This window comes from Ylistrum balloti, unplaced genomic scaffold (assembly GCF_031769215.1).
Source record: "Ylistrum balloti isolate Yb309-2 unplaced genomic scaffold, AGI_CSIRO_Ybal_v1 Utg370898, whole genome shotgun sequence".
NCBI classification, from domain to species: domain Eukaryota; kingdom Metazoa; phylum Mollusca; class Bivalvia; order Pectinida; family Pectinidae; genus Ylistrum; species Ylistrum balloti.
This window is the reverse complement of record NW_026782510.1, coordinates 199,727-227,189: the sequence shown is the minus strand read 5'-3', so window position 1 is coordinate 227,189 and position 27,463 is coordinate 199,727. Positions and strand designations below refer to the sequence as shown.

The window sequence follows — 27,463 nt, the reverse complement described above, 5'->3', positions numbered from 1 at the left end:
TTAATTTTGGTCAGAATTTTATTAGAAATCATAAATACATGTATAATCGATCTTAAGGTCAATTGCAACAAGAGATCACCACGATGTGGTTTTCTTAGTGTTCTTTAAAAACATCACTCTAGTGAGATAGGTCAGATAACAAATTCTTTCATGTTATTTATATTTTTATTTGTATTGAACATACAACACTCATAATCTCCTAGAAAAACACTATGTTAATAAGTACCAAAGAATTATCATGAAAACCGATCTTTGCATACATAAAAATTTCCACACATACAGTGTTTACATCAGGCATTAGTTTTTATATCTTCTTACTTGGAGTGTAATCACTGTTACTGTGTCAAAAATCATAATGGAAAAGTTATACAAATACTTTAGTTTTACATAAAAAAAAAATGTAATCAATTATAAAATGTAGAAGTGCAAAGATGATATTCAACATAGAAGTCACTTCATTCTTGATATCTCAAATTTTCAATGACTGACTGGGATTAAAAGTCATTTGTTAATATGGTCAGGCTGTATCAAGTTTGCTGTACTGTCATTTTTGATGAATTTTGGACTTAAATCCTGCTTCATGACCCAAGCGACATAGCTTGATGAATTCTATGGCTTTACCATGGCCAAGCTGCATGTAAGAGATCACTGACAATGATTTTACTGATATAAAACACATAACAGAGTATTATTCACTTAACAGCTTTATAGTAATGCCCCTTTCTCTCTTATATGTAGGTGAAATGAGAATTGAAACAAACAATGGAAAACTCATTTCACTTTTTATCAATTTTAATGAATGCAACAAAAAAGAACTGAAGATGATCTACCAAATTTTGATCATGTGAACAAAACTTTGGCATTGATAAGCTGGAGACATCCAAGGCATCAACCCTTCATATATAGTAGTATGTAGCATGACTAAATAGTCAACCCTTATACATACTGTAGTATGTCTACATGTGTTAAATTTGATTACAAAAATTCACAGAATTGATGTATGTATAAGCCCAGATACATATACAGAAATGTACATTGTATTATAAAAACCATTAACAGCCTTAATATTTCATATCTATGTACATTTACGTAACATCCACCAGCACTAAAATTTACTCTTCTAACAAATGATCACCTTTGACCTACAAAATACTTTCAACCTATGAATGTAGATATATAACCATGACTACAAATATAATAACAATACATTTGTGTTCTTCTACAGACATTCTCAGCTTTAGATCATTCTTATGTAACTCATTACCTGAACCAATAATTTTAATATTCAATCTTTTTGTATTTGGCAGTTTCATTAAGCCATGTATCTATACCCCAGGTTTGACTGGCATTAAATCTGAATGACAAACTCAATGCAAAAGTTTAGAGTACATTTTCTCAACATCCCTATGCTGGACCATAATACCTGCAAGATATTTTTGTAAATGATGGATGTGTTGAGCTGTACACTAAGTGATCTAAGTTGGACAATGGATCTATACACAAAATACGCTGAAATTTTTACAGCACTTGATCCATTCATTATATACACTTAAACATGATTATCACTGTGAATCAGCATATCTAAATGAGCCTAGAAGAATCTCAGTTTTATTTACAGCATTGCTGATTCTTAGCTTAGAGTCACAGTACCCTATAGCCAGACCTTAGCCAAGGTAAACAATACATTAAAAATCTGAAACACTGGTCTAAAAAATACACAACTTCTTCATTCATTTTTTCTTTTCAAATAGGATGAAGAAATTGATTTGATTTGTCATATCATATTCAACAACCAATCAACAGATTGGGAATTTTTTGGCTGAACTCATATGCAATGTATGATAAGGAAATATGTAAGAAAACATTTTATTTGGGTTTTTTTCTTTTCTATCCTCTGTACTTCTTCTTAATGATACAAAATCTAAACATTCCTTTGGTGATAAAGCACAATTAATCTTTAAGTGCCAAATCGCCTGTCAGCTATTTTGTTTTTGAGTTCCAAAATTATACTTTCAGAACTAGAGATATAAGGGAAACCTACATATGAAATTAGAGAGAGATCCATACAGTACTTCTCAAGAAATAGCCATAATAAACTTTCATTGTTGAAATATAAGATGGCCTACTATCAACCATTTTGTTTTTCATATCAATCTCAAACTCAAATGAGAACAACTAGGGACCATGGGAAACCTACATATAAAATGAAAGAGATATCAATCCAGGACTACTAAAGAAATAATGATTACAATATTTAACAAGCCATCCTGTCAGCCATTTTGTTTTTCCGATAACTTTCAAAACCACACTTACACAACTAGGGACCAAGGGGGACCTACAATACAATTCAGTGCTTCTCTAGAGATAGTGATAACAAGTTTTACAAGGTAAAATTCAAGATAGCTGTCTGTTAGTCATTTTGTTTATCTGATCAGTCCTAAATACCCCGGAAACAACTAGAGACCAAGGGGAGCCTCCATTATGAAATAGGAAATCAAAGATGGCCATCTGTCTGCATTTTGTTTTTCTGAGCAGTCCCAAAATCAAATGGCCATAACTAGGAACCTAGGCAAACTACATAAGAAATGTGAGAAAGATTCATCCAGTACCTCTCAAGAAATAGCCATATTTACAAACTTATAAAATCAAAATCATAGATCACTGCTCGTTGGCCATATTGTTTTTCTTACCTGCCCAAAATCAAATAGGCACAAGTTGGGACAAAGAGAAATCACCATTATAATTTTAAGTGAGATCCATCCAGCACTTCTCAAGAAATAGTGATAACAAAAATTGTTTACAGACAGATGGATGGACAGATGATGGTAGGCTAAGAGTGCACTAAGTAGTGCAAAATTTTTAATATATAGATGAAGAGTTTATCTTTGTAACATTGAAAGTATTTTAGTTTTTTTTTTTTTCTCCCCAAAACAGCTACTCAGCTAATAATACTACTTTACAAATGTTCTCAGATTCTTAATATTATGCTGATGACCATTGGACAAGGAGGCCACACTGTATACTGTAAGCACTTTTTGGCCATAAACACATACAAAGTTTGTCAATTTTGTGGAGAGTGAGTGACAAGCTCTGTCAATCCCGGAAAAAAACATAACTGGAGCCTAAGTGTACTGTTGAAGTCCGAGACTGCCACTGCAATTCTCTTTTGAGGATCCCGGGCTCGACCTTTGGACACTAACTCATTTACCTGTAATTATCAAAACATATTATCATTATGTATTAATCATTCATTAGCAGTTTGTTTGGGTTTTTCTATGTGCTGGGTTTACCATCCTGTGAGCAGCCAACTTAAAGTTGTTTGTTTGTGTGTTTGCCAGATTTTTCATCCCATGAAAAGCCAGTTTTTATTTGTTTGGGTCTGTTTGTGGTCTAGGTTGATCACCCGTGAACAGGTCCCAGTTTCACAAATCTGCCTTAACTTCCATAGAAAAGCATCACATAAGTTAAGGAAAAACCTAGATTTAAGGAAATTTCCTTAACTTATGTAAAGCTTTGCTATGAGGAATTATAAGTTAAGGGAAATTCCTTCAGCTAAGGAAGAGTCATGAAACTGGGATTAGCTGGCTGTAACTGTCTACCCTTCTTTTCTCTGTGAACAGCATGATACAATGGGTTTTGAACCCATTCAAAACATGAAACTTGATAGCTATTGCTTTTTCATCCTAAAACCATGTCTTACTACACTGGGTATAGTGTAAATTAGGGTCAAAGTCAGAACCTGTATATCCAATGCTAAATTTCATTTTTACCAAAAACTAGAATTAAACATATCAAAAGGAGAATATCATTCCCCAATATATAATTGAATACACAAGAGACTTCAGAGGGGTACAACATTGTTTGATCTTTATTTGGTTTTCAAAAGTTTTTATCTTTCCCCTTCCTCTCTCTTCTTTTCCTCGACTTTGCTCTTCACTATAAGAAATTTGAAAATGAACCATCTTTGTACTTTTGAGGAAATAACAAATTACTACTGACCAAATTCAAGTCGGCCATCTTTTTGCTATTTTGAAATTTGAATCAGTCCCAAAATAAAAAGACGTACAACTAAATATCAAGGTTATCCGTACACATGTAATGTGAAAATAACCTTCCCTATGCTTCTAAAGAAATAGCGAAAACAAGAAATCTTTACGGACAACAGGATGGATGAACAAGGTAATATCTTTATCTTCCATAATTAGAAAAAGAATTTTACAGCATCTTTTATTTTAGTTAGAAAATGTTTAAAAGACATTAATGCCACAGCTTATACGATAACCTGATTAAAATACAGATCTTAATTTAACTGTGTTACTTTCCACATTAGTGTCTGTAAACATACCATATCATAAGTAGACATGTTATGTCAAAATTACTTAATGCTCTAGTAGGATTATGCAAGCTGCTTCACCTACCTTCATTCACTTCCAAGAATTAGTAAGAAGTAATTTGATTGGCTAATGAAAAAGATCACCAGAATATGACCACTTACCACTTGTTGTCAGATCTTAATGTAGACAGTACTGAAGCAAGAATTCTGCACTGCATTTTAATCAAACTGATGTTAGTCAGATTGCAAACACTACATGCGTAACCATGAAGGAGACAAAGGTATGAGAACCAGTTTTAAATTATTTCTTGGGGTACATTTTGTTTTATTGTTAACACCAATCGAGAGGAAGACATTGAATCAATGCCCCTGTAGTCAGGGAAAGACCTATTTTAAAGAAAGAACACATGAAACTGATGTGCTTTTTATGGGACCTGATAATGCTGATTAGTACAAAAAGATTGATAATTAGATATCAATTTTGTATACTTACAAGTGTGAACATTGTGAGAAGGTCTGTCTGACAGGCATAGTTCCTGAAGACATAAACTAGTGCCTGAATGAACCAAGATCCAAACAGAACATTTCGAAAAGACACATTATCTGTGAAAAACAAAAACAAACATAAAATGAATAAATACATTGTAACTGTATTATCTTCATTTTCAGGTAAACTACTATTACAGTGTAACAGAGGTCATTATTCATTTTGATGCCTCCACAAGGATTAGAACTGGGACCCCTGGCCTACTAGTCTGACATTAACTGTAGCACTACTTTCCTGTATACAGTAACTGTATATTTTCATCTCATCCAATTCAAAGTCAACCACCTGTACCACCCAACTTCTTCACCATTGACAAGAGATTCCAGAGGGATCTTGGAATCCACCATTGTATATTAATCTTTTTTGTTCTTAAAAAGTTGGATATTTTACCAATCTTGTCCCCATTTCTACTCTTCATATTAGCTCATAAAATTTTAAATTTCTTATTATGAAGAGTGACATTAATCTTTGTCTTTCAAATCCATGAGAGTTGCCTATAAGCCATTTTGTTTTGCTGATCTGTTCCAAACCGCACATTCACAACTATGGACAAAGTGGATTTTACATATAAGATTAGAGAATGATACATCCAGTATCTCTAAAAGAACTGTTAAAAGATGAATGGATGGTAGACCACAGACAACTTGTACAGCACAGCATTGCATATGCTGCATCTAATCCAATTGACCTGTATCCCTTTCTCATATTAAAAATTTTTTCACAAACACATTAATTAACATTATACATCACTGCTTTCAAAGGAGTTCTTATTCTAATCCACAAACAAACTGTGAAAAAATGCTTATGCTGCATGATAAACCTTATTTGTCTTCAATAGAAACCAATATATACATTAGAATCATTTATAGACAACTGATGGATCCTATGTCAATAAATACAATAGAATCATTTATAGACAACTGATGGATCCTGTGTCAATAAATACAATAGAATCATTTATAGACAACTCATGGATTCTGTGTCAATACATACAATAGAATCATTTATAGACAACTCATGGATTCTGTGTCAATACATACAATAGAATCATTTATAGACAACTCATGGATGCTGTGTCAATACATACAATAGAATCATTTATAGACAACTGATGGATCCTGTGTCAATAAATACAAGAGAATCATTTATAGACAACTCATGGATTATGTGTCAATACATTCAATAGAATCATTTATAGACAACTCATGGATTCTGTGTCAATACATACAATAGAATAATTTATAGACAACTCATGGATCCTGTGTCAATAAATACAATAGAATCATTTATAGACAACTCATGGATTCTGTGTCAATACATACAATAGAATAATTTATAGACAACTCATGGATTCTGTGTCAATACATACAATAGAATCATTTATAGACAACTCATGGATCCTGTGTCAATACATACAATAGAATCATTTATAGACAACTCATGGATCCTGTGTCAATAAATACAATAGAATCATTTATAGACAACTCATGGATTCTGTGTCAATACATACAATAGAATCATTTATAGACAACTCATGGATTCTGTGTCAATACATACAATAGAATCATTTATAGACAACTGATGGATCCTGTGTCAATACATACAATAGAATCATTTATAGACAACTCATGGATCCTGTGTCAATAAATACAATAGAATCATTTATAGACAACTGGTGGATTCTGTGTCAATAAATACAACAGAATCTTTTATAGACAACTGATGGATCCTGTGTCAATACATACAATAGAATCATTTATAGGCAATTGAAGTTATTTGGAGTGTTTTAACAACTTTGACCCACATGACCTCTAAAATAGGTCAGGTGATTATTTGTTTTGGAAGATTTGTTCAGCTTCACCTCAGAACCAAATACCACATTCCAGATCATTTAGTTAATTTCACCCCTTAACTTACAATACAGGTCAAGGTAATTTTTTGTTATATATTGGTCAGGAGGAACATATAAACTAGATATCTTTATTCTAAGTCTTTCAGTTAATTTGTAATCAGCAGTTAGTTGTATGAGCATTTTAAGAAATTTTACTCATGTCACTTTGATTATGGATCAATGTAATTTCGTAAATTTTCATCCCATGCAGGAACTCGCAATTTGACAAATATTGTGATTCTTTGCCTGTCAGATAATTAAAAGAATTTGTTTATCAAATACAATCCCTGTGACCTTTGATATTGGTCAAGCTACCAGCTAAATATGATGACTTTTGGCCCTTTGGCTATTGAAAATAAGTAGTTAAATTTAAAGTTGATGCTAGCCAGATGCCACTTGGCATTTGGCCTTTCAGGCCAAGAAAGCTAATAAGAAACAAAAAGAACAGGGGGAACACATTGATATATTCCCATGTTCAGGGTTCATGAGATACCTTGCGCACACACTTTTTATTTCAAAAGCAGTCATGTTAGGGTCACCTTACACCATAAATCTGATGTATATGAAGGGACACATATGTGTAAACTGCCCATTATACTTCAGAACATTGTAGAGGATTAACCAACTTAGCAGTGAGGAACATCCAGTGAAGCAGTAAATTTTACATGCCTTAATCTGTCTCAATCCGGGGACAGAGCCTTCAATTTTCCTATACACAGATGTTCAACTATATTGCTGTTATTCGATAGCAGATAAATACATAAACCTTCTTTTTATTATTATATTTTTTATCATCATAGATTATCACAGAATTAGAAATGTTCTGTGAAAAGTTCATTCATCTTTCTAACTTACCTTGTGTTGTAGCATAAGCTATAAACATGTCTGCATCAGATGGTGATTTCTCTACTTGGCTGTCGATCTGGTCGATAGTCTCAGTTTGAGGTACTGCATTGAGATTTAGGGCAGCCATTGACTTCTTTGCATCAGCCACATTGTCAGCCACGTTCGCCCCACTGTCATAATTATCTGCGAGGAAAAAAGAACACAATCATATACATCTCCAGTGGAGACAGGCCAAGTAAGAACATGAGGCCATAGAGCCCTGCATTGTTCACCTGGCTAATTCAGCTATTCAGTTAACAAAGATTTCCGAATATGACAAATAATGTCTGAAACAATTTCCCTCTTGGGTCTTGGCTTTGTATTCAAACAGAAGTCAGATTCATCATTCATAAAAATTTCTTTAGACCAACCTAGGAAAATATACTTGTACAAGAGAATGATTTTTAAAAAGTAACATTTCCCCTTTTGGGCTCCACATCACTGATGTCAGACTCCTGGTAGACAAAAAGTCATGTTCCTTTCAACAATATATAGGTATGCTTCAGACCACAATAGGACAGAATCAAGGCATTCCAACAAAAAAAAACCCCAATTTTTAGAGAATTTCCTCTATTTCCACTATTCTGCCTTACAAAAGAGTGCCAAGACCCAACATTTATACAAAACTGATTCCCCTTCACCTAAGAATGATTTTGACCAAATTAGGACAGAATTCTGATATTTCTACAGAAGAAGATGGGTTTTAAAGAATTTGCTCTATTTCCCCTATTGGGCCCTGCCCCTCTCGTCCTTCGGAAGACGAGACTCATTGTTGGTACAGTTGATTTCCATCCAGCCACACATGTTTTAGACCATTATGGAACAACATTCAAGCATTTCTACAGAAGAAACAAATGGTTTTTTTTTAAAGAACTGCTCTATATCCCATATTAAGTCACACCCCTCAAGCCCCAGAAAGCCAAGACCCACCCCTTATACATGCTTTACTCAAGCATTATTCAGACAGAATCCTGCTATTTCTACAGAAGAAGGATTTTACAGAATTTGCCTTATTTTCTGAATTGGTTCCTGCCCCTTCCATCCCATGGGGCTGAAACCCATCATTTATAAAAATTGATTCCCCTTCATCAAATTATGGTGCAAATCATAAAAAAATTTCATATGGACCACAGATTTTGAATTGTTTAGCCAATGCTCATTCTAAGAATATAAATTTGGAATCACATTTATGCCATTTAGAGGTTGCACATGTGCTTTGCTTATCTTGATGTCAATATGAAGGTTGCTCCATATCTCTTTCACATGACTTCATGCAAAGTGCATATGAAGTCAAATAATCACTGTGATATTGGTTGCAATATGCAACAATGTTATATTAGTATGTATGAGACCTGTACTGAGTAGGTAATGATGAAATTTAGGTACGGAATGAAAGTTGATGCATTACTGAAATTTAATATCAATTGTGATTCAACAAAGGCTGTAGAAGACCTGATTTACCTCCACGACAAGCCTGTATGAAAATTAGTTTAGGCTTGTCCGTCATACTGGTGAAGTTCCTGTTATTGAAGGATCTTTTCACTTCAGCAGTAGGAAGGATTTTACCATCTATTCCATAGATCCCTTCAGTTGAACCATGACTCAGGAAAACTAAGATGAAACAGTCAGCAGACTTATGGAAAGGATGTGTTTTCTCTTCTTCAATGTCAGATTTCATTTGCTAAAGGAAACAAAGACAAGATTTCTGAATCAAAAAAATAAATCTTATATTCTTTTAGTGTTTCATATGACATAAACTTTTGTATGTGTATTTTTTAAAAACATTTTACCAGTTTCTTCTTTCCATTACTTTTTGCTAAAATTTTGTTTTCATCAGAATCCTTGATTTCTGATTGGGAAAATAAAAGAGCATAATGGATTAGTCTGGTGATAATTCCTTTATCCAAACTCCAGTAGGGGATTTTTACACTTTTTTCTAATTTGACCCTGCCCCTCTCAAACTAGGGCCTTGATTTATACAGATTTTATTCTCCTTGACCTAATTATGCTTCAGATCAAATTGCATTTTAAAGATAAACTTTTTTTTGCCTATTAATATTCACTGAGATGCCAACCTGTGGTGACTGAAAAATGGGGTCTTTCCCCAGTGCCAAATTTTGAAAATCACATGCTCAGAAAAGCATTCTCCTGGCTTAAGAGTGTATTCTGCAGTACAAATACGCAATAATCAAGTCCTGGGCAATGTTTGAATGCAAATAAATGAAAAACAAATCATGAAATTAGTACCACAAATCATGCAGAACACATGGTGTACACTAATTTGTGATGTAACAATAGACAGATATTTTTCCATGAATTCCTTTTTGAAACTTTGCACATGCTGTGCTTTCAATTTCATGTTCACAGTGGTCCAGTTGATGTGCCGTCCTTGTTTGCTGCCATCTTGGCACATTTGTACACTCGTGTTTATCCACGTGGTAATTAAACAATTGATACTTTAATGTTGCACTCTGCCACACAAAACAAGAACCAGTGTTAGAAGAATTTACATGCAGTGGCAATGCAATTTCTGTACAACAAAAAACATGACAAAGATATCTTTTTTTTTAAAGAAAAGAGAATTAAATATAAAATAAGAGGCAGGATTTGGACACTAAAAACGGAAAAACTTCGCCAACATCATAGTGGTTGGCATCTCTGTATTCAACCCTTCTGCCACCAACAGAATGCTCTAGACCAAATTTGTTCAAAAGTGTGGGAGATATGTAATATGCCAAAATATAGATCACATTGACTTACTTTTGAAACATTTATTTACTGCCTCACAAAGAATAACTCAACCCATGGCTAAATATTGAAGGAAATGAAGCCCAGACAAGCACATTCTTTTATATAAATAAAAGATCTTAATCTAGGTGACAGTGGTACCTGAGACAATGCCTGATCAAAATTCACCCAAAACCCAAGTATAAAGTTCCAGTAAACAGACGTACTGTGTAGAATTTGGATCCCAGACCAGCTTTCCTTTGATGTACATTTGTAGGTCAAAAGTCAAAATATAGGTCAAAGTGAGTTATTTTTGGTTATACAAGGCACATTGCCCCACTCACATTGACTGATGTTCTAGGAATTACCGGTAAGCCACATGTTCGGTCACAAGTTGTGTATGATATTGAGGACAGAAAAGATAGAGTGAAAAAGGATGGAAAGATGGATAAAAGGACAGGTGAAAGGATGGATGGACAAGACTATAAACCTTCCCAGTTCCTGTAACATCATGTTTTATTTACCTCAACTTTCCGATCTTTTTTTACTTCAACATCAAAATGTAGCTGCTCAAATAATCTCCTAACACTCTGTTCATCTTTATCAGTTCCATCTCGCCTCTGTAGCTTCACTACCCATTCTAAACCTTTCTTCACTCTAAAATCTAAATCTACGAAGTTGTTGAACAGTAAGACCCGTCCACGAGGTTTACTCTTCATTCTGTAGTACTGAAAGGAGACAAATTAAGCACATAATCTCACAACAAACTCTTCACAACACTTGAGGGAGTTAATAAATGATGGGAGAATTCACTAGATGATCTTTACTTCATTTTAGTTTTTATCTATCTTAGATATAAAAAAAAAACCCTAGATAGTGGTCTATTATCAATAATTTTTTTTCAAACTTAAGAGGCAAATTTATACATAAATGCAATTTGGTAGGAAACCTCACCAGTTACCATAGCCATACTTACCCTGTCACTGTGCCATAATTTTTGTGTTGTACTGGTTTCACTACATTTTTTAACTAAAAAGTCTGTCATACAGTCTTGTTCAGTCGGCCATTCTGAAACAAATTATAAACATTACTATTTATATCACACATAATCAAACTTAAAATTATGCATGATCATACTGCTGCAAATACAAAAATCATTTCTTATTGATTTAAAGAAGCCAGCAGAATGTTTTGTCTTAAATGGATATTCTGCAGTAGTTGGCAAATTTTTGGTTGTTTTGTACTTCTAAGAACTCTTTCTAACAAAAAAATTTAGATGAAGATACCCTTAAAAAAGATATCCAAACTCTTGAAGAAGAAGACAACACAGATTTAGTTCAATTGGAATCTAAAAAGAAAGAACTGGAAAGAATTAGAGAACATAGAATTAAAGGCAGCTGTATAAGATCAAGAGCTAAATGGATTGAAGAAGCAGAAAAAACCCACAAACTATTTTTTCAATTTAGAAAACAGAAATTTTGTTTCAAAAATAATACCTAAATTGCAATTAGAAGATGGGAGGATAATTGTAAAGCAAAAGGAAATTCTGCATGAAGTTCATGATTTTTATGAAAAGCTGTATACAGCTGATAGGGAGATAGAGGATGTTAATTTACATGAATTATTCAAAGATCACAATGTATACAAACTAAATAAACAGGAAGCAGAAACATTGGAGGGTACCATAACTCTAGCAGAAGCAGGGAAAACATTAAACAACATGAAAAATAACAAAAGTCCTAGAATAGACGGTTTCACAGTTGAGTTTTTAAATGTTTTTGGAAATACTTAGGCAATTTTATTGTCAGATCTATAAATTCTGGATATGAAAAATGTGAACTGTCTATTTCTCAACGACGTGGAATTATTACATGCATACCAAAGGGGGATAAACCCAGACACTTTATAAAGAACTGGAGACCAATCACATTACTTACATATAAAATAGCTTCTGGTACAATAACACGTAGAATTAAAACTGTTTTAGACAAAATTATAGACAAAGATCAAACTGGATTTCTAGCGGGGCGATTTATGGGGGAAAATACAAGACTAATTTATGATTTATTGCAATATTCTGAAGAAAATGATATCCCTGATATGCTGTTAATGATAGATTTCGAAAAGGCTTTCGATTCTGTCTCTTGGGTTTTTGTGGAAAAGGTCTTAAATTTCTTTGGTTTTGAAACTGGTACAATAAATTGGGTCAAAGTCTTCCATAAAAATGTTAGTGCAACTATCAATGGTTGTGTGCCAGTTTGCCAACACCAGTTAGATGAAAGAAAATGGAGAACAAAGGAAAAACAATTATAGTCTGCTCTTTAAAAGTGCCACCTGTTACCCGTAAAAATTTACCTGTACAGATAAATATACCTGTATATAACATATCTATATTTTCAAATTACTATGTAGTAAAAAGATGATATACATATGTATATAGAACTTTAGTTTCTTAAAATAAAAATAAAAGAAATTAATACAGTAAAAAAAAAATATTTTTAATTTCATCTTATACTTCATAATATATACTTACATTTTAAAAAACATATATACAAGTGAAATAAGTAGCACTACCAATATTAATTAACATAAAAAATGACTAATATTGTGAATGATAAATACAAATAGCACTTATATCATTAATGTAATTGTATAATAAACATGTAACACAAAATAGCATTAAAAGTTATTAAATTGTCATACTTTGAAGTATCACACTTTTAGTACACAGAGTCACTTGATAACACTTATTCGTCGCCGAGATGAACAAGGTGAGAAGCTGCGTTGGCGTAATCTATCAGGTCCATTGTGTTGTTGTGGTTCGAGCCGTTGTTGTGAAGACGTTCCTTCAGCTGTGCGAGTATGTGTTCAATGGTCCAGTATTTCTTGGCCCATAGTCTGTACGATCCTCCTGCACTGCGCTGTATCCTGGTAATCTCGTTGACTGCCTGTATCTCCTGAAATATCCGGATCAGTGTGTAGATATTCAGGTGGGAGTGTTGGTTCTTCTTCAGCTTTTTGTGCCAGGCTTCCAGGTGGTTGGTGGTTCTGGGTCCTTCTGTGTCGCGATGGTTCCACATGTGTTTGTTTCCTTCTATCCAGTGAGTGACGACGTAATCAGTGAAGCGGGTTTTGTCGCAGGGTACATCAGCATCCTCCAGTTCCTCCAGGGCATTGAACCAAACATGCTCAACGCGGTCCAGTGGTACAAGGGGTTGTACTGTTGCTAATCTCACAAGGTGGTTGATGTAGTCGTTTTCTTGGTAGGGTATCTTTAGGCCAATGGTCAGGACGTTCTTCCAAATACACTGGGTATTGTGGAAAACACATCCACTGATGTTGAGTGCAGGGAAGACTCGTCAAAGGGCGTTGTGGACATTTATCTCGAAGTCCAGGAAAGCAGTCGTCAGGTTGAGTGGGAGGTTGACGTTGGCCATGGTCGTTTTCAACAAAGTGAAAAATCTGGTGTAGATCTCCTGTGTCTTTCCTGGCAGTAGAGCGTAGACCAAAGGATACATGTGTCGTCTATCTGTGCATGTATTGAGTAAATCTGGTAGAAGAGTTTCGGGCAGGTGTAAAATGTTCCGTCACAATAAATAAATTTATCATTTTTATAAAATGCTAAATAGAATTAATGTAAATGTACAATTTCTAAAATTAACCAACTATATTAGCCTACAATAACCACTGTATAAGTCTATAGTCAAAATGTTTGCCCACTAAGTATCTCCCACAGGTAAACAGACATTCTACAGGTAACCTGTAATGGCTGTTTCCCTTTACGCCAACTCTGCAGAACATCAAAGGGATTATTTTTCTATTGTTCAAGATAATTGAGGGGCCCCAAGAAGGGGTACTTGGGGTGGTATACAGGTAAACTCAGGTAAATATATCTGATAAATACTTGTAACAGTTTTTAAGGTAAGTAATAAGAAATTCAGACATAATATAAACTTAACACATTTTATTTATTTTATTAATATGACATTAATGATAGACCATATGAAGATTACAATTAATAAACATTAATAAGCATATTATCATTTAAATTAAGCACAGAAATCACTTTTTTATTTTTAGTTTTATAATGTAGCACTAAATTCAACATATACATACTAAACTAAATTTTATCAATTGATTTTCAATTTTCAATATTTGATATACAAGCATTATTTTCATAAATTAAATACCTAACAGCACTAATTATTAGAATGTTCATAAACACGTATGTAGCACTAATTAATATTCACATAAAGCACAGAGTCTATTTATCCAAGATGAAGTAGCTGTGATGCTGAATCAGCGTAGGTCATCAGGTCAATGGTTCCATTTCCGTATCTTTCTTTGAGTGTTGTAAGGCGGGGGTCAATGTTGCAGTGCTTCTTCGCACGCGGTCGGGTGGTTCCTCCAGCTTCTCTCTGCATTCTGTTGATGACGTCGGCATTGTCCATTTCCTTGAATGTCTGTATGATGGCAAATATAGTCGGATGAGCGTGTTTCACCTTCTTCTTTAGTTTCCCGTGCCAGGCTTCTAGGTTGTTTGTTGTTCGTGGTCCATCTGTTTGGAAGTGATTCTGCAATGGTCTGTCTCCTTCCACCCACTGCTCTGTAACATAGTCTGTGAAAGGTGTTGTGTTCTGTGGTATTTCAGCGTCTTCTAGATCTTTTAGTGTCTGTAACCATACGTCTTCTATGCAGTCCATGGGTACCAGTGGTAGAACAGCTGCACGGCGGATGAGGGTCCTAACATCTTCGTTGTCACGGTATAGAGTTTGCAGTCCAGTTGTCAGTGCTTTTTTCCATACACTCTGGGTGAAATGAAAAAACAGCCTTTCATGGTGATTCCTTGGAATGTCTGGCGAATGGCGTTGTGTACTGCTACTTCAAAGTCGGCGAATGCATGGGTTGGGGCGAAAGGCAGGTATAGTTGAGTCATGTGTTCCTTGAGTAGGGTAAACAGTCGAGTGTAGATTCTTTGACTCTTTCCTGGTAGTAGCGCAAATACGACTGGCGTCATCCTTCCATCAATAACCACATGGATGCTGTAGATCTGATGAAACAAGCTCGGGCACATGTAAAATGTTCCATCACAGTAGAATGTGTCGGCAGTTGAGAGATATCATAGGTTCTCCGTAGTGGCGAAGGCTATAATTCGGTTCTGCTGGTATCGGTCGTCAAAAAGAAGAAATCTGTCTCCGGTTGATGTTTCTGTCCACTTCCCTTCCAGTCTGAAGTCAGAAAGAGTCTTTGGTAGCGCTGGGGTCTCCTTTCGGCGGGCTCTGTAGAGTGACGACTTGGCTGTATTGAAGGTAGGCAGTCGCTGTACCACCGCTTTGCAGTCTTCATCCCATTCTTCATCTCGGAGCTTGTGGAGTTCTTCTTTGTATATTGCTGGTATGGGTCTGACTTCTTCAAGACATCTCTTGGTGATGCTGTTTCTGATCTGCTGTGCTACAACTTCTGCATGATCTGCTGGATGGTTGTGTTCCTGTCTTCCAAAAGCAACTGGTATGTTGTTAAGGGCAGAGAGGGATCCTCGACAAGATTTTTCACCATTTCTGCGTATGATTCTGTAGATGAAACCATTATAGGCTAAATTCTGGCCCCCTTTCTTGTTGATTACGAACTTCAAATTCAGCTGTGCGTTTGCCATGTTACTTGATATGAGTGTTTCACTATGAATGTAAAGTATGATGCAGTCGCTGTATTTATACAGAGTGCAGTTGGCTTGGAGTGTTCAGTGTGATAAGTATTCAGGTTATCAGCTTGGACTTCTCATCATCAGTTATAATCTGTGCTACAGTAGTTAAAACAACTAAATATAACAATAAATGGTGTGAAAGTATGAATATAAAGTATGATGCAGTCGCTGTATTTATACAGAGTGCAGTTGGCTTGGAGTGTTCAGTGTGATAAGTAATAATGGTTTTTTTCTATTGTTAAATGATATAATTTTCAAATAATTCTTTTTTTTTATTGAACAATATAAATTTCAAATAATTCTTTTTTTGTCCTTAAATTTAAATAATGTAGCATTCAAAAACATCTTCTTTTTTCCTAACATTTCAATTTAATTCTCAATTCAAAATCTGAAAATATCCCCATTTAAGGCTAAATACTATCAAGTCACAGGTAACTACTCCACAGTAGCTGTTCCCCAGAGCCCCCATGAGGTACCCCAATTTTGTTGACTTAAATGGTAAAAACAACACCAACTGCCATATGTGTTTTTAAGAAAGTTGGCGTAAAGGGAACACACCCCCGTAATTTAGAAACTGACTTTAATCCCTTAAAATAACATACCAGATAATTGGTGTTGGCAAACTGAGAACACCCCCTATCAATCAGGGGGGAAACTTATCATACTTTTTCAATATACAAAGGGGTTGTCATCAGGGTGACCCAATTGCTCCATACATCTTTATTCTTTGCGCAGAAATTTAAGCTTTGAAATTACAAAATAATAATAATATAAAAGGTATTGAAAAAGACAAGTGTCCAATTTTGTTTTCACAGTATGCTGACAATTCCTCTTTGGCATTAGACAGTTCTGAGCGATCTCTTAAAGAATCTATTACTGAATTGAAGTTTTGTGGTCGAATGTCTGGTTTGAAAATGAATGTATCAAAAACACAGGTAGTCTGGATCGGGAGTAAGATATTTTCTGAAGACACATACTTATCTTCCTGAGCTAAATTTAGAGTGGGGCAGACATAAATTTACACTTTTGGGTATTGAGTTCCATGTTAATTTACACGAGATTCCAAAAATGAATTTTGACAAAAAACTTACAAAGCTGTAATCTGTAATAAAAATCTGGAATAGGAGAAATTTAACTCCAATTGGGAGAATGCATATTATCAAATTACTCCTCATTTCACAACTTAACCACCTATTTATCTCATCACTAGATCCAGATGAGTCTTTTATTTCAAAGTTTAATACTATTCTTTTTCAGTTTTTATGGAACAGCAAAATTGACAAAGTTAAAAGAGAAGTAGTTTTTCAAAGCTATTTTAGTGGCAGCCTGAAAATGATTAACATTAAAGCTTACATAGATTCTTTAAAACTAGGTTGGATTCGAAGGCTTTTTCAGACCACAGCTAAATGGCAAGTAATTCTGAAAAATACTGTTAATATAGACCTATTAGCAAATTGTGGTGTTGACATTGTACAATTATGTCAGAAAAAAAATTAAAATAAGTTTTGGATTGATTTTTTTAAAGCCTGGAACAAATTAACATTGATTAATGAAAAAAATACCCGAAAAAGGAGATTCTATTTTAAAAACACCTATTTGGTACAACAGAAATATAACTGTTGGTAAGAAATCAGTTTTCTCTAAGAATCTTTTTGAAAACAATATTATTGTCATAAATGATTTGATAAAAAATTATGAATTAGGGAGTTTCTACAGTTATCAGGAAATTCTTCACACATATGATGTGACAACAAACTTCCTTCATTACCACAGCATTTTATCAGCTGTGAAAAAGTTTCTATCTTCAAATGAAATCCCAAACTCAAAACCTCCATATCCTTTTATACCAACAAATTTAGAAATATTTATGATGAAAAGAAAAGGCTCTAAAGATTTTTACAACATACCAACAGGGAAAAGGAAATGGAACAAAGTTTTTGATCTGAATGATTTAACTTGGGATCAAATATACAAAATTCCTTTTTCTGTTACTAGAAGCACAAAGCTACAATGGTTTCAGTACAGAGTTAACCACCATATCTTAACAAGAAATTCTTTCTTTTCAAATCACATCTTGCTATTTCTCCGTTGTGTACTTTATGTTATGCAGAAACTGAAACAATAATACATACTTTGTGGGAGTGTAAAGAAGTTCAAAACCTACTTGATAGCTTTAAAATTTTACTAGAAGCTCTATTCATTCCATTTGATTTCAATAAACAATCTTTCATATTTGGACTGACATCACCAAACCTCAATAAAGACAAAGTTGACAATGAAATACTTCTTCTAATCAAACAATATATATACAAGATGCGATGCCTTCACAACTCTCTGAACATTAATAGTCTTATTATCACAATAAAATACCATTATAATTCACAAAAATACACTGCAAATAGTCAAGGTGAAATTGCCATGGAAAATTTCAAAAAGAAATTGGAAATAATGGGAGAAAGTTTGTAATTTGTGATTTCAAGAAAAATATATTGACCCACTAATGAAGTGCTGATAAACTACATTGTATATATAGTATTTTGAAAATGATTTTTTTTTTTTTAGTATTATGCCATCCCCCCCCCCCCCCCCCCCCCCCCCCCCCGGCCCCCCCCCCCCTCCCTCTCTCCCTCTCTTTTTCTCTCTGTGGGTGTTTGTTTGTTGGTGAGGGTGTGTGTGTGTAAGAGAGTGGGTGTGTATGTGTGTGTAAGGGAGCATGGGTTGGTGTGTATGTTTATATATATATATATATATATATACTGCAGATGAATTTTTATACTGATGCACAAATGATATAATGGTCATGGCAATTATGAATAGTGGTGAGAGGAAGTGTGTGTCATGTTTTCTTGTGTATGTTTGTATTTATGTGAAAATTTCCAAAAAATAAACAAATACAAAAAAAAAAAAAAAAAAATCTTTCTAACAACTTAATATTAGAATTATTGTCAGCATCAGAATATCTTTCCTAAGGCTTATCATTTTGGACAGGCAAAATTGGTGGAAATACACCTCTGGCAATATAAAATTAGACTGTCTAAATATAGCATGTTGGGGAATCCCAAACTCAGTCACTGTCTGGATCATATATTTTATGCAAAGCATTGGCCACAGGTCTGTTAACTATTTACTTTCTCTTGGGATTTCCATTGCTTTGTCAATTTCAGAATATATACAAATATTTTACACTGTCCAGTTAATCAAAAGCAAAGCTGTTGTTGCTCAGTCATGGTCAAGCTAGTGATTGTAAGTGTAAGTGATTATTATTGTTTATTCAGTCAAAGGCATAATAAAATTACACATTACCAATATTACATAAGCAATTCCATAACAATTAAAATCAGTAATAAATTATTGTGGATTTCTTAAAATTATTAATTATAAAATATAAGATATCACAGAAGAATTTCACATACCTTAAAATATCACAGTTTAAACTAGTATCACAGAAATTAAATTACACTGCGCTTGCAAATCTTCTAGGTAAAATAGTTGAAAATTTAGAAATATCAATAAAAAAGAGAGAAATTTGATAAAACCAGATGAAAATGCCTTTGGCCTTGGATTACCCATAAAGCCTATAAAATAGGCTTATTTCCAATGGGGTTCATTTAAGGTGTAATCCTTCCGGTTGGGATGTAAAGCCATGGAAATGAGATTAAATTAATTTTCTTTATTTAATTTTCAAAAACTATAAATGAAACAGAGCACTACATTTGAAAGAAAATTACATTTACATAGAAGATATGAAAACAAATACTGAAAGTGAATAAAATGTTTTGGCACATTTCAGGGCATTTATGAAAAAGGATGGGATTTGAAGAGGTATTACATAATAATATAACATGATCAATAATATAACATAATATGAACAACAATATAACATCACTACCCGTTCAACCAGACGCAAAGAAGTGGAGGTTGAGCTCAATAGTAGACGAAGGGGTTGTCAAATTCGCCTTTTGATTGTAGCATCAGAAAATGTTTTACTTTGTTTTTAAAATGATATTTATTTTTAGAATTTTTAATATTTTCTGGAAGGGAATTCCAATCTTTTGCGGCCGAAGTAGAAAAGGAAGAACTTTCTATGCTTTTTACGTTTTTTATTGAGAAGTTCATTGTTCCAGATCTAGTACCACAACAGTTTTTGTTTAGAGAGAAAAGTTCATATAAATATTGTGGACATTTACCATTATAGATGTTAAAAGTATGGTTGAGGCGAAGTTGACGGACCCTTCGTTCTACATTTAGCATGCCTAGTTTTTCTAATTCAGTGACAGTGATCCTTGTTCTGTTATCAAGGTTAAGAATAAAGCGGACCATTTTGTTTTGGGTAGTCTGGAGTATACCTTTGAGTTTCTTAGTAATTCCTTCATACCAGGAGGTGCACGCATAATCAAAGTGGCACTGAATCAGAGCAGAACATAAAGCTTTTCGAGATTTTAGAGATAGACATTTACTATTTCTGTACAAAAATTTAAGTCTTTGGTTGATTTTGTGGATAATGTTGGAGACAATTTCCTCTCCAGATAGAAATTTATCTATCGTAACACCGAGGTATTTTACTGAAGATTGCGAAACAATGTTTTGACCGTTACATGAAATTTTGAAATCATCCTCGGGTACTTGTCCTAATTTTCTCTTTGGTCCAAATAAAATACTTTCTGTTTTACCTAAATGTAATGATAGTTTGTAACAAGCCAATCATGACTAGATCTATATAGAATTTCCATAAATAGTGTATCAAATGTTTGTTTATATGGTAAATTGTGATGTACAATTTCTATATGAAATAAATTGATACTTTTTTATTTATAAAAAAAACCATCACATGAAATCTTGTGCTGAATACCATTTAAGTTTCTTAAACTAGTAATGATAGCATTGTGATTGACCATTAGTCTTAGTTTGTCCTTGTTTGTCACATACCCTACACACAGAGCGGTATACATACAAGGAATGTAAGAAACCAACCAAATCTTGATTTTGATTAAAGTAAAGGAAACAACTCTACTCCTGAGACTGTATAAAAATACAGTTCTTTTCTAAATGACTTATCTCATTTGAATAGAAGGAATCACCACTTATAAAGGTTATATGCTTTTTCTTTTTTGACACTATAAAACACATCTGCCAATGCCCCATCATCAAACATGATGTTTATTTCCTTGTTATGTTAAGAATTCACATCTATTATCCATTATTCTCATAAAAGTTTTATTTTCTTCATAAAAGGGAATTAAGGTATTTTATTTTGTTTAAAAAAGATCACACATGTATATACATGAACGAAAAAGAACCAGCTGCTTATACTTTATTTACCTAGGAACTCAACTAATTTTTCTTATAAAGTAAAAAAGTAATGTTTATTTCTCTGAACTTTACTTATTTTACTACAAATACACATAAGTATGGTAACTATATATATCTACCAGTCACTCCTTATGGCCTGAGTGGAAATATACAAGAAGGTGTTTGTAACAGAGGACACCAGAGATCAATCAAAAATCACATGGCAAAAGGTGTGTAAGTTACACTACACCACCTCACCACCACTGATAATCAACTGCATGGATTCATTAAACTGATATTTTTTCCCTATATATTACAAGATTATAAACACACAGTTTATAATTACTTTTGTGACATTTGTGATTTATTTTCTGTCTGTAACAAAAAAGTACTTTGGGGAAAAAAAAGAAGAGACAAAAAGGAAAAATATTTTTCATTGCAAAAGCAGGTCAGAAATTTCACCTACCTAGTATGGTGAATCATGGATTTTGGAGGTAAAAATTCCCTTCTTTTCCAAAAGGAAAATAAACATTACAGTATAAAGCTTACTTGTAGGGAGGACAATGGAAGAATTCTGCATTTGTTGATGGTTTTCTTCTTCTGGAGAAACCATCCCTTTCTGACTGGAGGTCATCACCACTTTGTATTTTTTTCCAGCTCCTTCACATAATTTCTCTGCAGCAAAGTCATTGTCTGATTCAACAAGAGCTTTGAGGAATCCTTCAAATGCTTTTGGTCCCCTTCTTGGAATGATATCTAACAGTTTTCTGTTTTTATCATCATTGGTACGCTCTGCCTGTAAGTTTAAATTTTCAGTCATGATAAGTCTAAGCTATATAAGCTGTTCGTTAAAGGACATATTGTATATAATTAATTGTCTTATATAGTGTCGCACATTGAATCATATGATATAACTCTATTTGAAAATGTCTTCCAAATTATTTTACAGACAATCTTTTAGAAATATCACACAACAAATATGGTGTAATTATTTGTAAATGGGAAAGGAGTAAGCATTTATAAATTTACAATATCTTTCACAAGAGTTGCTGTGGTATGAAGAAAGATAATTGATGCAGCAATTACAACTAGTAGATTGAACTTAACTAATATACATGTGTCAATAACTCACATTTAAAATAACACAAGCTGCAGACTAAAATTTGTACCATACACAGAACAGAAGAATGAAAACTTATCAATTTATTTGTACGATGTATCAAGATAAGCGCTGACTGTTACCATCAATGTGCAAATTAGGTATACTATGTGCATGACCATTTATCAAACAATAAACAGACTGCAACAGACATAGAGGTATGATAGTTTCAGATAATGACAAATTTTAACTGAAAAGAATTTAATGCAAACCTCAATGTCCTGTTTCATTCCATCTGTAATAATTCCATCATCCATCAATTTGTCTACCACATTCATTGTTTTATAAATATTTTTCACCAGATAGCTCCTATTAGAAGTCAGTTTTTTCCTGTCCACATCTTCCATTTTATAGTCAATCAGCAGTTACCAATAGATATGTTATATTTCATTTCTCTTGTTAAAAGCTTTCTTCTTTTTGTCCTATGACATCAGGGTGTTCGCATCTGAGAAAATAGAATATAATAAGTAATAATAATAAGTAAATAATGGACGCTGGCAAAACAAATGCCTCTATATCCATATCTAAAGTTATATGATGATCAGGAGATGTTTCCTATAACAAAGAATCTCAATTATTACATATGTATAGCCAATTAAATGCTCTTTATATATTGTTTCTGGGAAGGCACACAATTTTTCTACTCCAAGGCGGTCCACGGACACGGTATACATAATCCTCTGTTTCATTGTTTTCTTTCTGCTTCGCTTCCTCGTATAATGCCTTCTCTGATTCTCTTTCACAATGTGTTAAGTCATTTCTTATTCCTACTGAGGAAAGTTGGCTATGATTTCTTACTTTTCTGGTATTTTTAAAGATTCCTTTCTTTTGTTGTTGTGACTCAAAATGAACTAGAATAGGCCGGCTGTTATTGGTTACGTTACTGGACTCTGGTCTCTTTCCCAATCGTATAATTTTTCTAGGCCTATCTTTCTTTGACACTCCACAGACTTCTAATAAATTTCCTGCAACTTTAGCATCTTCTTCCATATGTTTCTTTCTGTCATGATGGGACTGTTTCAGAACTCCAAATAGAATTATGTTGTTTTCTCTCTCTGCTCACTCTTTAATTTCAGCAACTATTTCGTCTTTGCTTGGTGCAGATTTCTCAGATTTCAAGCTCATTTCCAGTTTAGAGATTAACCCTTTTACCTCTCTTTCAAGTTCAGTAATTCTATCGTCAAATTCTTGCGTGATTTGCCTACACCTCTCTTCAATTTTTCTGTCCGTGAGAATATTCTTTCAACTGTCATTCTGCATGGTGGGCAAAACCACATTGTATCTGATTTTGATAGGATGTCATATTTCTTCGAATCAAAATCCTGACATCTGATGCAGAAAAGGTTCTGGCATCGATCACACTTCATGTACTTCTTTGCTTCCTTCGAGCATATTTTGCGGTTATACTGTTCCTCCTTCAATGCGTCGTTGAAGGACTCTTTCGAGTTGGATCCCAGTTTAGAAGCCGATTTCTTGCTACTTCTTGCACTTCCAGTTTTGCCTTTAGTCATTTTATCTGTTATTTCGCGTATATTTTCGTATCCATGAATTCACACTAAATCTAGGATGGTTTCCTCATCACTTTCATACTATATGTATCGATAATTACCTCCTTATCGGAAAATTATCCACGAAATTTACCCCGTTGGCTATGGCGCATCCTCGAGTACGACTGTATCCATGGCGTGATGTCACAATCATTTTTCGAAGTTTCTATACATGAATTCAATCCTAACTACAAACACAGGATTATTAAAAAAACATACAGTGAGACCTTACCACAGATGCCTTGTAACCTCAGATTTCCCAAAATAAATTTACTCCATGCTGACAGTCAATTCTGACCTTTGATTTTTCAAACTTCAGATTTTGATAATATTAAGGACTTTTGTATCAGTTTAAATGTTCAACAGCTCAAAGCAATTATTTCTTTCTAAAAAATTCAATGACAAAATCACAAATTCTTTCATGTAAAAAATGGATAAATATTTATTTCTCCTTTTTGACGAAGAAAAAAACGAAACATCAGCACATCTCCACTAGTTATGAAATGTCATATGGAAAAAAATTATTATTATTATAAGATAATAAGAACAGAATAAAAACATTTAAATATTTTCCTTTCATTAGTTTGTATTCATTTTGTATTATGCATACATTTATATATTGCATTTAACAAAAAATTGAAAGCTAGTTCAAGAGATGGGATGAAGCTGGAGTTTCTCTTGTGATAAATAACTATTTATATACTATATAATAGTGATTGAAATATTTAGATTGTTTGAGTGTATTGTGCTGTGTTCTAGGTCTTTCACTCGTTGTGTAAGCATCTCAAAATAAATATCCATCAACAAGATTGTATGTTTCTTGTTCCACAACCTACAGAGGCTTACATCTACAAGCAAAGTGTACAAATACATAGTTCAGTCTCTGAAATGACAATTTAATGTCAACAGACCTAGTCATAAAAGTGGTAGAGACGCATCCACCATGGATGTGGTGAATTAAAGAATGATTCCCGCAACATGCCCAGAAACCTTGGGTCCACTTCAAAACAAAGCAAGTTAATGTGACTCGCTAACCTTCCACTCTAACTAGTGATTATGAGGCCGTTTTCATTTATCGCTTCGACCAGTTTGACAAGGGGTTGTTCGTTTACGAAACAAACGTGTACCTAATGATCTTATTTTATTTCTGGTCATCTTTCATTTTAGTAGTAAAATAGCGATAATTCCAATAAAGATCGTTCGATTACTCCTGTGCCAAAGGGTAAAGTAGCAACTGGTATAGGTCCCCCCACAAACAAAACAAAAAGTGTCCAGAGTGACTCTATATATATAAGTTATTTAAGTTAAAACCTATTGAAGAAATATATCATCTCTAGTTGTAAACTACAAATACTTACCATACGCAGGCAATGCCAACAATGCGGATCATTGATGTCAGCACGGTAGAAATATGGTGTTCAGTGGTTCCGGTATTAAAGTGAAAGTACTAAAGAATGTAAATGACGTCATTGATGCGTGTGTACTCTACGAGTTAGTTCACTTCCTGCGCGGTGATTCAATCGGAACACCTCGGCCGACTTCTATGAGGTAACCATCACTTGTTCCGAATAATGGTGAGTTTGTAAACAAAGGTTAAATATTGACGGACAACACCGGACTGTTTTTTAAGTCATTATAGATAACAAAGCCGTGTACAGTTATAACGGCGATAAACTTATACAAAGCAAAACAGACAATGATGATAATGCTAATAACTCAATACAGAGATGGTAACTAAGATACATAGATAAGATCGTGCTCAAATTTCACGCTGAAGTATTCGAAATAGTAAAATATATCACGTTACATAATAACGAGATATGACGCTTTGCTATTAAATGCACTTTGTACAAAATTCACGTGTTACGGTAACTAAAACATGTGAACTGCTTGCGATTGCATACGACCTGCAAGGTTCATTACAAATTGGTGTCGGATTGTTACATTTTGAACCTGTCATACCTTAAAAACGTTTGAAATGTTGGTCGATGATCTAGTGTGGTCATGATGTTATGTATCATTTCCACCAAGCTGTGGATAAATTTAGATATTTATGGGGTTTTTTTTATATACGATTCAGGATACGTGTACCTGGATGCAGGGTACATAGAGACTCCGTTACTTTGTCCTTTTGCTCTAAGACATAGTGCATCCTTGTTGCTTGTCAACAGAAACCTTGTATGGAAGAGAAATCTTGTAATCTTGACATCTTTTTTCTACCAGAAAATTGTTCTACTTTGTCCAGAATGTAGTCATCAGACAGAGTAACAAAGTCAAGATGAGAAGTAGAATCTTATCACTGGAGATTTAAACAGCAGATATTTCTCAAACACAGATTGTCTCAATCTTCTTCATTGATGTCGTTAGAAATGTTACAGTTTCCCTCGATCAGATGATCTATGTATAAACGGATACCAGAGAAAGGCCAAACCCTAACCTTAGCTGAAAAAAATGAAAAGTTGTCATCGAGTGCACAACATAGTAAATAACAACAATAAACTTGACACATGTATTCTTACGAGTTGAAGAAGCGATACCATTTAGGATCTTTTCTCTTCCATTTCCCTGAAGTTTCCCTTGGCATTGTTTGTCGTTTGAGGAAATTGAGAACTAGCTATGTACGGAAAACTCAGATTTTTAATTGTGACCGAGATATACCAGATTTTTTTTAATTGGTAGCTACAACTCTCTGCCATCAGCTTCATCAACATGCATTTTTGTCCTGCTAAAGTATCAAAGATATGATCTATACCTCGAGCTCTGTTTGCTCTAAATGTCAAGAAAAGCATACCAAACAATCATTTTGGCTGTGAAATCTTGGCATACCCTTTTTATACGCCGTCGGAGGCGGTCGTATATTGGCGTCATCTTCTCCGTCTGTCCGTCCGTTTCTTGTGAACGCAACTCCTCCTAAACTAATCATCAGATTTTCATGAAACTTGCTCAATGTCACTACTACAATGGGTAGATGTGCATGAAGGGGCGATTTTACGGTTCATTGATTTTTGTAAGATTTATGCCATTTTCAACTTTGTGTCTGTAGCTTGCTCACAGTGGAGCCTTGTGAATGTAACTCCTATACTAATCATCAGATTTTCACGAAACTTGCTCAATGTCACTACTACAATGGATGGATGTGCTGGAAGTGGCGATTTTACGGTTCATAGATTTCTGGAAGATTTATGACATTTTCAACTTTTTCTCTGTTGCTGATTTTGTGGCAGCCATTGCCATTTTTCGGTTCGGCCATTTTGATAGAGATCCGAATAATCTGCCAACATCTCATATGCACTGCTGTGGCGGCGTATATTGTGTCCACGACACTCTTGTTTAGAATAGGAAAACCGTTTATTTTCAACCTAGTTTAATTAAGATGTACATATA

The 27,463-nt window shown here is 34.0% G+C and overlaps 1 protein-coding gene and 1 pseudogene across 1 annotated transcript; one reads left to right on the top strand and one right to left on the bottom strand.

Annotated features, from left to right (window-relative positions):
• Positions 1 to 25,511, bottom strand: LOC132559362 (caspase-2-like). Its single transcript, XM_060223972.1, has 9 exons — positions 25,438 to 25,511; positions 22,745 to 22,977; positions 21,923 to 22,169; positions 11,360 to 11,451; positions 10,908 to 11,111; positions 9,118 to 9,337; positions 7,627 to 7,800; positions 4,827 to 4,936; positions 1 to 3,208 (listed from the first exon to the last, which is right to left on the bottom strand). Exons 2-9 carry the CDS (start codon positions 22,877 to 22,879, stop codon positions 3,062 to 3,064), a joined length of 1,329 nt encoding a protein of 442 aa, XP_060079955.1. The 5' UTR covers positions 22,880 to 22,977; positions 25,438 to 25,511; the 3' UTR covers positions 1 to 3,061.
• LOC132559364 (uncharacterized) lies at positions 17,417 to 18,557 on the top strand (annotated as a pseudogene).
• Positions 25,512 to 27,463: the final 1,952 nt, after the last annotated feature.